A 13,458-nucleotide genomic window follows, 5' to 3' on the forward strand; every position below is an offset into this window, starting at 1 on the left:
AAATAAAATAAAATAAAATAAAATAAAATAAAATAAAATAAAATAAAAAAATAACAAATTAAGACAAAATAATTAATTCAAAAAAGGAAATTAACAGTATTCATAAAAAATATCAAAAAACATTTACCAAATATCGAAAAAGTTGTGTAAGCAAAACCATTTTGCTTGCAAAGTTATTCAAATACTTCGAATTAGAAATAAGTACAATACAAGAAATACCATCACTCTGCCTTCTGTTCGCAACAGCGCCAATAAAGATGAAACACAAATTGAAACAAACCAACAAAACTCAATCAACCACAACTCGTACACAGACGAACTTTCATAGCCTTTAACGAGTTGTGGCCAAACAAGTTCTTGAACGCGCCTGAGTCTGCATATCTATTTCTTGTTACTTCTGCTTCTGTTTCTGCTTTGCTCAGCACAAGTCAGGCTACAGGTTACCGCTGCCAACTCATTTACATGGCGGGCAATTGAAAAGTAGCAAATGCCAACAATAACAACAAACAGTAAAAAGAAAAAGAATTAACTCGAGTATAAGTTGAAATGAAATAAAAAACAAATTAAAAGGTTAAAAAAGTTTAAAGTCACCGAAAATGTGAACTCGAAAACGTAATTAAAATATAATAAAAAAATAAGATTAAAAGCCGTCAAAGTTATTAAAATTTACAGCAAAAAGAGAGCAATAAAAACTAATAAAAAATAGTTATAAAACCAAAATAAGTTATGCTTGCAGTAAAATGACATCAGCTTGAAGAATGTGTCGAACGATTTGAAACAATTTTGCCCCTGTAAAAAGTCAATTAACAGTAGTTATTTTATTTTACTTTATTTATTTACAAATGCCTCTGTTCGGTGGCAACCGAGGAATATCGTTTAAGCTAAACACATTTTAAAATTTTTTTATCTCCAGCAGTAATTTTTAGAAACTCTACTTTTGTTTTCCACACAATTTTTTCATTATAAACGGCCTCAAGCCGTCAATAAAAAAAGTAATAATAAATTATTTCTATGGGTTTAAAAATTGTAAAAATTGGTTCGAACGTTGGTTACAGCATTATAAATGAAACGAGAGAATCTCCATCGTGACAAATATGGGTTTTTTTGCACTATTCAGTCAAACGGTAAGGTTTATAACAGCAATTCAAAAGTTCAGTACAAAATTGTAATTACACACTTATTAGTGAAATTCATAAATTTGTGTTTGGTTTTCCCGTCGCTTTGCGCTCGAAAAATATTCAATACTGGAACCTTTTCTTAAATTATGCAAAATTATCGACTAATCAATGAATACCTGGTAACTACAAATCCGGTTGAACAATATCTTTGACACAGATGATAGCAAATTTAATAAGCTTCACTGGTTTAAAAAGGAATTTAAGATTCGCCAGCTATATCGAAAAAAAAGATTTCAATTAAGCCGAAATGTTCTACTTTCTTATATTTTTACTTCATGTTCGGATTAGTGGAAAGTTTTACATAAAAGTAATTATCAATAAGACTAATAGTTTTCTAAAATTGCTCATAATTCACATGGATTCCATCACCTACAATGTTACTGTTTTTATTTCATGCAATGTTATTTAGTTAAACAGAACCATAAATAAGTCATGTAATAGGCATAAGGGCACCCGCATAGAGTGAAAGCTGAAATCCGAGCCGAGAATCAAGATGCTGAATACGAGAAATAAGCTCTATAACATGCATACAGTTTCATAAAATATCGCGCTGATACCGCAGAGCGTACAGATGCGATAAAACCAGTTTTAAACTATTATTCAGCCGATTATCTTGAGAGGTGGTTGCCAGTGATTTTAATCAAAGTTAGGGATATGGATATTTTATTAAGTGAAGTGTTTTCTCGCAAAAAAATATAAGCTATCATAATCGAATAAAGAAATTTCAATTTTTGTTTTGCTAATATTCATTGAAACCTTTTCGGAATATAATCAAAAGTTTCAATTTTCAAGCGGAACTCTTCATATAGTTGATGATATACACTTCGTCTTTGATTTATTGGTTGAATTACTGACACTTGCTCCTTAAATAAATATTTCCTACAGAACTTTATGCAAAATATTTTTAATATTAAAAAAAATTAAACTAAGCTGATTCTCGCGTGCACTCTGTGGTGTGCGGAGCCGCTCAGCTCTGCTTTCAGCGCTCAATCAGCGGGTGCCCTAACGAGGAAACCACTTTAAAAACAGTAAAGTGCCTAACAGGTAGCGTGGAAATGTGTGCACGTTATGGAGAACACAACTTTTTGAATTGCTACAGCTCAGAAGTTGGGATTCTTAGAAATAAAAGTGTTGGCACAATTTGTATAGAAGGTAGCATGATTTTCATTTTAGTCTAACCTATTTTCACGATAAACGTTACCGTTGCTTACTGTGGCTGAAAAGTGCAAAAAACCCCATATATTTAATATGTGACTTTGAATAAATTTTTATTTTGCAGACCTGGCATCGATGGAAACTTTTCACATTTCATTTACATGCGTGTTCCTAACATTCGTCCAAACTTTCCGTTCTATGCGTATTATTGTAACCTTAAATGTCTAACTTTACTGGGATATCAGAATTTTTTATAAGATCAGTATGGGACTTTTTTGTTTTTAATCGACTTAAATTAATCGTAACATTTTTATACCCGAGCGCACTTGTGCACAAGGGTACATTAATTTTGTTCACTTAACGGTTGTTTGTAACAGCCAAAACGAATCTAGATAGATATAGACAAATACATACATAAATGATCAGGATGAAAACAGAAATTGATTAAGCCATGCCATAACTCGAGCAAAAATTGAGATATCTCAACGAAATTTGGTATGTAGGTTTCCCTTAATCCAAGGTAGGTTGGTATTGAAAATGGGCGAAATCGGACTTTAACCACGCCCACTTCCCATATAACGGTAATTTCCAGAAATACGAAAACTGCGATATTTTAGTAACTACTGAAGATAATTCACTCAAAATTGATATTTACAATAATTTTGAGACGAAAAATAAGAATATTATAAATTTTTGGAAAATGGGCGTAGCCACGCCCACTTATGGTTACATGTGTATATCTTGGTAACCGCTGCACCAATTTCTTCCAAACTTGGCACAGTTACATATCAAATGGCGGAAAATTTTTAAAATCGCTCAATAACCACGCCTACTTCCCATATAACGCTAATTTTCAGAAATACGAAAACTGCGATATTTTAGTAACTACTGGAGATGATTCCCTCAACATTGATACTTATAATAAGTTTTAGACGAAAAATAAGAATATTATAAATTTTTGGAAAATGGTCGTAGCCACGCCCACTTATGGTTACATGTGTATATCTTGGTAACCGCCGCACCAATTTCTTCCAAACTTGGCACAGTTGTTGGCCTTGGCACAGCATAAAAAATCGCCGAAACTTTTTAAAATCGGACAATAACCACGCCCACATCCCATATAACGGTAATTTAGAGAAATACAAAATCTTCGATAAATCAGTAAATATTGAAGCTAATTTATTCAAAATTGATGCTTGCAACAATTCTTTACCAAGAAATACGATTATGATAAAACTTTGGAAAATGGGCGGGGCACCGCCTACTTACGATCTCATATAAGTATATCGGTAACCGTTCTACCAATTTGTACCAAACTCGGTGTGGTTATTGTGCTTGCCACATGAAAGCAAAGAGCTGAAAATTATTGAAATCGGACTAAAATTACGGCCGCTTTTCAAATAACGGTAAATTTCAGAAATGCTTGAAACTTGAATATTTCGAAATTGAAGGACGCTAATTTACTCAAAATTGATACACCCCGGCTTACCATCTAGCGGTAGGTTTCGGAAAGGTGAAAAACATATATTTAATACTTGCGCCGGGTATTTAATGTTCGGCTTTAGACTTCTTACTTGTTTTATATATGACTTTTTCTATATTCGAAGTCTAGATTAGATTGTATTGTTAATTAGAGAAGGATAAAATCTCCCATCCCTTGGCGGAGTGCAATTCAGGTGCCTTCCTTTTAGTAACGGTATTCCTAGGAATCAAAGTCTAGACCAGTTTGAATTTATACAAACAAGGTGGTATCGGTGGAGCAAAAACAAAAATTACAATTACAAATTATGCGCAAAATCACAGCGAGAAACTCCACAAATGCATAGCAAACACATCATTTTGACCTTTAGAAGCACCTCAGCAAAAACCTCAGCTATTCCGGCAGCGCCACCTTGTAGGAATTCGTATTGGACTCGCTATGATAGGGCTAAAAATTGTCAAATAAATCTATGTTCCTCGCACTAAATCCTGCACTGTTCAAAGCAAATCACCCTGAGGTTTTACAACGGCCACGTCACTCTAAAAAAAAATGCAAGAAAGCCTGTAAAAATTCCATCCTACTGTTATCCTTTCATTGGTAAGGATCCGCAACTTTTCTGTTCCAGTATATTTGAGAAGACCAAATTTGGTTGTTGTATCATCTAAATAATAAATATAATAAGGGGCTATTACAGCTGGTGGAGGCTGGATTACTATTCCTTCCCCTCAAAGCTTCAGATCTTAGGAAAAACTGTTTTCTAAGTTAGATGTTGTTCGGACCAGGGGTCGTACCCAGATCCTGTGGGGTGAGGGAACAATAATTTATCTAATATACTTTCATCTCTGGTCTGAAGTTTAGTTGAATGAAGTCCTAAACGTAGAAAAAGTAAACTATTTAGTTGAAGGTTTCTATATGTTTGAAGGTTTTTGTATCCCTTGCTAATTAAAATAATATTGATTCCAAGACTAAAACAACTTAAAACGAAACACAAAATTTAATTTCTTAGTCCTATCATTTGAATGTGCATCATACAAATACCTTTGATTGCGGTAACTAATCTGATATTTCAAGCGTTGACCTCTTTTGAATTGAAATTTTTTAAGCAGCGCAAAGCAATTTCTTGGTGCTTGCAATTGCAAGAACTCGAAAAGCAAAAATAAGCTTACAAAATCTGCAAAAAATTTTATCTTTTAAGATACATTACTAACTTCAAAGCAAAAAAAAAAACATCAAATAACAAAGCCTTCGCTGGTTCTCATCACCGCTCATTGTGCTTAAAAAAAATTCTGTCTGATTCTGCAGGCAGCAGAGAAAAAAATATTTTCTAACTTTGCCATTTGGTGTGCCCTAGCGAAGACCGGTTTTTAGTATGACTAACTTTTCTTGCGCATTTCGTATACATATACATATACAGCAGTTTCTTTATAATTTTTGCGCGCATGTAGCATGTGTTGGTAATTTTTTTAGAATCAAACACAAATATGATATTCATACAATTTTCTGCAAAAACTTTTCAGCATAATTTTTTACCTCATTTAACTGAGCAGCTATACCGTCGTAAACTCATCATATAGCGATAGCCTTTTTTTATAAATATTGTAATTTCTTAAACCTTCTTTCAGTTACTACTCTATAAAATCATTAGAGAAAATTTCACGCTGATTGTCTTAGCTGCCAAAACACTGCTTATAAACTCATAAAAATCTTAGCGGTTGGTTGATTGCTTGTACGAGTGTGGGCACTTAAGCAAATTTGGAAGTGAAATATTAATGCGTTTTATCTTTAATTGGCGGCAAATCGAATGCGGCACCAATTTATCACAACAAAACAAAAAAAAACTGCACTAGAAACAAAAGACTTAAGCGAGCAACTCATTCTGTGAGAATTCGTGCACCTCTGTGGGCAAGTGGATACTGATTTTAAGCAAAAGTTGTGCATAAAAGTGCATGGAAAAGACAAATAATCTTAAAAAGAGTGCAAAAAAATTAGAATTTATATGTATGTATAAAGTAAGCACTAAATATCTCCTTTTCCTTACAGTTTATTCTATTAGAATGAAAATGTGATTGTGAAATTAGAAAACTCATTTTTTTTTGTTAAAGATCGTGTTAAACAAAAGCCACAAAATACATACCAAGTGACCTTAATTGCGCGACCCCTCCGAAAAAAAATAGGGAGAAATAACGGTTATTTTTCCATAAGCAACATCACGTAAAGTGAAATAAGTTATCAACGTTCCCAGTAAAGCCAACAACGAAGCCGTCAATTTGTGGTCGAATAATAGCCAAAAATCGTAAAAAATTTATACAAAAATTTTGTTCGCGAAACTGCCACTCCAACGAAAGGTGGAAAAGTAAAGCACAATAAAATCATAAGAAGCCTAGTACCGCTGACGAAATAGGGAAGTGCAATTGGAAAATCAACCAATACAGTGAGAAAATCAACAAAGCGCAAAGCACTTGTACGAATTAAATTAGCGCACACAAAGTTGCAGTGCACGAAAAAAAAGCAAAAAAAAAAAATTGCATAAAAAATTTATACCAAAAAAAAAATAAATTTGCAAAAAAAAGCACAATAAAACGAAACAAATTTCGCAAAACTCCGCAATGTACGCTCAATACGGCAAACGAAGAAAATACTCGACTATGCCAGCAATGCCAACAAAAAGCAACGCGATTTCGCGTCTATTTCTCATCGCCGCTATTTGTGGATTACTTTTGTGTAGCATACAAATGGTTAAAGCTCAGGAGCAATTGCAGAGCAATGATGCAAATGTGCATGTGCAGACAACAATTGTGGCTGGTAGTGATGCTGCGCCTACTACGTTGCCTGCTGAAAATTTAGAAACGACAACAGCAAAGACTGAAGCTGCGTCAGCTTTGAATGCATCATCATTCCACCAACATGCAGCCGAAACTGGCATAAAAACGGCGGCCATTGATGCAGTGGAGGAGTCCACTAGCAGTGCTGTATTGTTGAGTGATAGTTCAACGACTTCTGCGTCGTCTGCTTCGCCAGCTGCGCCAACAGCTACTACAACCACAAAAGCAACAGTTGCACTACGAGACAACGACGACGGCGACGACGATGATGATGACGACCACGACGACGACGATGCTCAATTCTTAACGACCACAGCGACTGCGACGATAGAGACGTCAGCTGCAGCAGCAGCAGTGGCGGTGGCTGGAGCAAACGATGCGGTGCACAAATTGGATGTTGCTGGTAAGTTGTTGCATAGATTAGAATAATAACGTATGCATTCTTTGTTGCTTTTTTGTGTTTTTTTTTTTCTGCCTTCGAGATAATTGGTATAGAAATTCGTGCTGCAATTTGGGGGAAAATTGTAATAAATTATAAGGTATTAGAAAATTGAGCCGATTTCTGGCTTATGGTAATGTAGTTAAGCACACACGTACTTACATACATATGTGGAAATTTATTCGACGAAATTATAATGAACTGAGATAAAGTATATGGTTATGATCATTAGGTGCTGCATACTTACTATCCAAAGGGCGGGTATATGGACTGGAATTTCGATATGCATAAACTTCCTTATAATGGAGTGGAGAATTATTAGGGTGTGCTGCTCTTCTTGAGCATGCATTTATATTTATCTACATGTGTATATTATTAAGCTATATATTAATACGCTAACAAAATTTTGTGTGTTTCTGGCGATTATACCAACCCGACTTCAAAACCAAGAACACCCTTGGAAAGGTTTTTTTTTCTGTATATGGCACCAGTTGTTCTTTTTCAATTTGAGTAGTTTTCGCATTTTGTTTTGTTTTATGTGAAGATGAAGAAAGAAATGATGAAGGCAAAATCGAAGTAAAACACGAAAATGAAAACAAAGAGAATACATAACATAAATAATAATTAGAAAAACTGAAAGGATAAGAAAATTTATTGAAATTTTTCGATAAGAACCGAAATATATCCAGCCATCGGAATTTAGTTATCGAAAGTTATCAAGTTTCTTATCACCTAAGTTTATAGTTATCGAAATTTATCTGGTCATTCATGTTAATTATGTTATCGGAATTCATCGAGTTATTGGTACTGGAAATTTATCGAGACGCAGAAACTTTGTTGTCGAAATGTACCGATAGTTATCGAGTTATACAAATTTATCGGATTATTGAAATTTATCAAGTTAATAAAATTTTATTTTATATATTATTAATTGAATAATCAATATTTATCGAGTGACCGAAGTGTACAGCTATCGAAGTTTATAGAGCAAATGAAATGTATCGACTTGTTGTGATGTATCGAGCTCTTTCAAATTAACGATTTATCGATATTTATTGATTTATCGAAATTTTTTAGTAGTTATAGACACTCCTCGGTTTATGAAATCGAAGTTTTTGGAATTCTCAAAGTATATCGGGTTATCTAAATTTCTCCAATTACGTGAATTAATCGAATTAAAACCATTTATCGATTTATTGAATTTATAGAGTTACTAGAGTGTATCGAGTTATCGATAAGCATCGTGATATGTACATTTTTGAGCTTTCGTAATTTACCCAGTTCTGGAAAAGCAAAGTAATCTAAATTTATCGATTGTTATTGAAATTCGAAGAGTTATCAAATTGTATCGAGCGATCGGAATTTAGAGATTTTGAAATTTAACGAACTTATCAATACGTATCGAATTGTCGCAAATTACCGACTAACTGAAATGTAACGAGTTAACTCAATTGATAAAGTTTTTAAAATTGTTTGAGTTGCCGAAATAAATAGAGCCCCACGGTTCGCGTGTCACCCTAACTGAAAATTATATTAAATCTTGGTATGAATTTTGCCCATTTCATCATTCTCACAGTTTTACAGGTGCGGTTTTTACGTCATCTATTACTCGCTAGTTTACTTTACCACCTACTAAAGGTGTTCAATTGAATAGTGATACTGTATTCGGTCTGCTTGGCGTGTAAATCAGCTAAAATAAAATTAAAATAAAATTGCTCCTCTGTTTAAGAGCGTCCTAGCATACTAGTATACCGCGAAAGAATACCGGCTAGCAACCGCTATGTATATCCAGTGTTATCCTGGGTTTCATCTCCCATCTTTTAAAAAATTAGTGATATATATACGAGTATAATCAATTTTAAAGATTTTCTCCTACTTTCGCTTTCTTAAGAATAAACACACCACATAAACAACTCAACTGTGTAAGATTATACTGAGACACCTTCAGCAATGTATCACAGACTAATAATACCGCTGCGTTCGCAGCTTAAGTCTTTAGTTTCACACAAGAATGCTTTCAAATTTAGAACACGCGTCATCGAATGCATATACCTCCATACATACATACGCACAATATTGCACAGTTTTTGATTATAAATACCTATGCCTGCATGTGTGTATATATTTGTATAAACAATCTCAAACAATGGCGCACAGTGCTCTATATAGGAAAAATGAACAAAATCAAAAATCTGTAAGACGAGAAGAGATAGCGAAATAAATTTACCGGCGTTTTAAAGCTTTTGAGATGCAGAATTCATAAAAGATAGTGTCGTTGGATGCAAGAATTACCTTTTCTTTTTTTTTCTTTTTTTGGCCTGAAACCAGTATGCAGTGAACATTTTAAAAAGTTTTAAACACATATTTTTGCTATTCTTGAAATCAATTTCCATAATCGCAAAAACCAAAAAACGCATTTAATTACGCATTTTATTTATTACGAGCTGTTTTTAGGTTAAAAAAGGCAAAAAATCTAAAATTGTACTTTTGTAAGAAAAATTAACTTGACCTCAAACATGAACTTTAAAAGTAAAATTTTTTAATTTCTTGTCTTCTTTGACATAAAAATAGCTTGAAATGAACTCGAAAAAAATGTAAAAGCGTTTTTTTTTATTTTTTGCGCCTACTGAAATTGATTTCTTTATGCAAGAATACCAAAATTATATGTTTAAAACTTTTAAAAATTCATTGCAGGTAAAACAAAAAATTAAACTGTTGGAAGTCTTCTATGTTTGAAGGTAATTTTAAAGTTTCTGGAAATTCTTTTATCTTACGAGAAATTTTTTTTTTAACACTCCATCTCGAAATTTGTTAAAGTACAGTTATATTTATTGCGCCACCCCTTCGCGTTCTCGAAATATTTTACTTTGACCCTTCTCTCCAAAACGGAACACAGTGCGGCGCCATTTGAAGAAAATTCAAAAGAACTTCGTGAAGAAAATTACATAAGCTTTTAAGTACCCTGAATAGCATAGTTTGCAGATAATAGCTCGGGCGGAAGACTTTGATTTTAATCTCGCTCCGAAAAAATATTATTTGATGATTCAAGGAATGCCCATTGACCTGTTGCTTGGTGTCGACCAAAAAATTTTCGCTTGATTGATTTTTCATGTAATTAAATTAGGTATGCTTCAAAATGATAATACATACATAGTGCTTATATATATATGTGCATCAGTGGTAGGGACTAATTGACGTCATTGAAGTTGTAGCTGAAGATGTGTTCATGTCGGCGCTAATTTTTTTGAACCGCTTTTGAATCTGACTTTATCTACTTGTTGAGCAACTACGAATCCATATAAATGGAGTTGATTGCAGAGTAATGTATGCAGAATATTATAAAAATTCTAGCCAGGGATAAAAGCGGCATTTAACTGATACATATTTTGATCGATTGAGTTGCCGAAAGAAACATTAAAGGCGTTGCGTTTACCAATTTTAGAAATGGTTTGAAATTAAAAAAAAAAAAAATGTTCATAATTTGAAGTTTGTTGATAGTAAATAGCACATTAAAAATTTTTGGCTCGTTCTTTAATTGCAGCAAGTTAGCCTAAGACTAATTGCATCATCTACCCATTATTTGAAGCAGCTCTTAGCTGTTCATTGACCGCAGACTGCCTTCCATGCATTTGCTTTCGAATAACTATTTTGAAGCTCAACTTTCCAATGCCATTAATATTGAGTGAGGAGCATATACGAGAAATTAAATCATATCAAAGATAAAATTCTTTCTCTCATAATAAAAATCGGACTTTTACCATACACGCAAGCCGCGTATTGATTTTTTTGGCTTTTTCTTTGCCACTTCAATTTCTCGAGCTACCAAAATAGCAAAACGTATTAATGGGTTGTACGCAGCAGCAAACAAAGTTTCGTGTTAACAGCCATTTAATTGCTCAAGTCTCGAAGTGGAGGTCAGCTAGATGTTGGTAATTATGGGTATATTTCTTCTTTTTTTTTTGTAGATTGCATTTGATATTTTGACTCACACTAAGTGCAGATATATTTTTTGTTTTTATATTTTGAGTGTATTAATATTTGTAACAGTGCAAACTTTTTTGAACTCGCGGCTGAACAAATTGGTCATTAGTATTATTTAATTACTGGGAATTTCACGCATATGCCTTTCACGCGCATAAATAACTTGGTAATTATGCTTTTAAATCAGTTGTGCAAAAGTTATTAAATTATTTAAAATAGGAAATTTTCTTGGAAAGAATAACCAGCCAAATAACGGAGGCCTTCCTGGACGGCTCCAAAAGGAGTTCCAAAGGAGCGCATCCGTCGAAGAAAAGTGCTTACATAATAATAGTGGATGAAAATATGTGCCTATAGGACTACTTAAATTAGTGAAGAGAATGAGAGAAAGCTCTCTCTTAGATACTCCACTAAGACAGTGCTCGTTTCGTGATTTCTGACTAGCCTATGTCATTGCTCAAGTGAATTGCTCGAAAGAATTTTATGAGTACCTGAGGCTGAGGCCACGCAATAAGTGGCAAAGCGACGATCGGCGGAGCGGTGAGCGGCTTAAAATTAAAACATATGGCATGCTATTGAAGTGGTCAGGCCACACAATGAGCGGAATTTCTGAATGGTTGGGCGGCGTGACTTCGGCCTTAGGAAAGCAGTCCCATCTCATACCTACTGCTCGGCTGTAGTAGTAAAGATCAAATCATGACTTTTTCATCACTCTCGAATACCTAGAAATATACTTTCGCACAACGCTGCAAGCTAAGAAATGGGACAGCCCTGGGCGGCTGACTTTAAGGGCATGAAAGAATTGCTTGCCAGGAGGGGCGCCGTTTATCTAGGAGATCGTTCAAGACGGTAGTGTAATCCTCGGCAAGTTCATCTACTAAGCTTTCGGTAATAGTCGAGTTCTCGTCAGGCGGCAAAGACAGAGCGGAATTCAAGATTTGATACAATTGCTTGAACGACTTCTTACAGCTCACTCTGGTCACTGATCGATGTACGAAGAGTGTTAGAGAAGACCCCCAAAATCAAACGTTTGGCTTCTCAAAGGAATATAAAAGGTATATTGGATCATTGGCTTCATGGTTGCCAGCTTTGGAGCATCGCATAACGCTTTCTGTAGACTCTGTAGAAGAAATAGAAGGCACTTCTTATGCATGTGTCCCGCATTTCGGAGAAAGTGCTTTAAATCTCTGGGGAGCACCACTTTGAAAACGCTAACAGCTTAGGGGAATTTCCATTGGGAGTCGTAGTACTAGGATTCGCCAGAAAATCGGGATGGTTTAAAAATTGACCTGTGCGAAATTCGAGTAAAATCTTTAGCAGTGCGTCAAACTTAATCAAATAGGTTATTGAAAAGCAAAAGTTGAGGTGGAAAAGCATTTGCATCACACAAAATTATGGATTGAAATTAATGATGGGAAACCTATTACCTGTGTCATCAATCTTCTTCAGAGCAGTCTCTTCTTTGGGCATTTGCTTTACTAAATTTAAAATAGTATAAAACCTTATCTGTAGCCTATTCTTCCATCTATAACTCAAATACATATAAATGTATGCCTCGTATTCGGTGGTTTCTGCAGTAAAATCAGGTCTCTCGGTGCCGACCTTTCCCCTTCTCGATGCATGCAGATGTATACCTATATATACTTATATAAATTTATCGACAAATAATAAAAAGTGTGAATTTTTGATGAACATTTTTTTAAGTTTGATTCATTTTTGTGAACTTCGTGCAATTTTTTAATTTTTGATTTCTGTGGTTTCTATTATAGATCGTACTGTATTTTGAATGAAAATTCTTAAAAATAAATAAAAAAAAACATAAGTTGCAAATAATACCATTTGGAATTTTGTTGCAAATGATATGTCCGATACTAAATCCGTTGTTTTTGGTACTAAAACTTTCAAACTTTGATCGAAGGTGTACTTTAATACATCCTACCAAAATCTGTGAAAAACACAATTTCGAAAAAAGCGTTGGTTAGGGCCTTTTAAATTAATTTAACGATATATATGTGGGTATTAATGTTTTATATTTTCGCAGCTCGACTGAGCTTCCTTTACTTTTTAAACCCAACAGCAATGCAAACACTGCAATATAATACCATCTCTACTTTACCACCGTTTTGCAAAATACAAATTACTAAACTTTATGCAAGTTATTTTGAAGTACATACATACATAGCTAGAAGTATAACTTTAAATGCAAAACCAAATTTGATATGGTAAATATCGTTACTAGTTGTTAACACTTAATCGCTTTGCTTTGTTATGCTTTGTACCGGTATGAGTGTGCTACTTTGCACCTTTTCGCGCGGTTTTTGATTTTATGCAATTAATTTGGTAGTGATTGTTAAAAAGAGTTTAAAGTTTTGAGCGCTTAGCATACATACATACAAATGAAAATAT

At 34.0% G+C, this 13,458-nt stretch overlaps 1 protein-coding gene across 7 annotated transcripts in view; it reads left to right on the top strand.

Moving 5' to 3' along the window:
* The window catches only part of LOC118741765, a 74,681-nt gene that overhangs the window by 1,225 nt on the left and 59,998 nt on the right, over positions 1-13,458 (top strand). For 3 of the 7 annotated variants that reach the window (XM_036473738.1, XM_036473746.1, XM_036473751.1), the window contains one exon: positions 5,854-7,038. In XM_036473738.1, the coding sequence (XP_036329631.1) occupies positions 6,420-7,038 (619 nt within the window). In that variant the 5' untranslated portion in view covers positions 5,854-6,419. Of the gene's footprint in view, positions 1-5,660; positions 5,823-5,853; positions 7,039-13,458 lie in introns of all 7 variants that reach the window. The other 4 variants (XM_036473758.1, XM_036473765.1, XM_036473776.1 and 1 more) reach the window with 2 other exon arrangements.

The sequence above is a fragment of the Rhagoletis pomonella genome, unplaced genomic scaffold (genome assembly GCF_013731165.1).
Source record: "Rhagoletis pomonella isolate Grant_MI unplaced genomic scaffold, Rhpom_1.0 Rhpom_scaffold_00001, whole genome shotgun sequence".
NCBI classification, from domain to species: Eukaryota; Metazoa; Arthropoda; class Insecta; order Diptera; family Tephritidae; genus Rhagoletis; species Rhagoletis pomonella.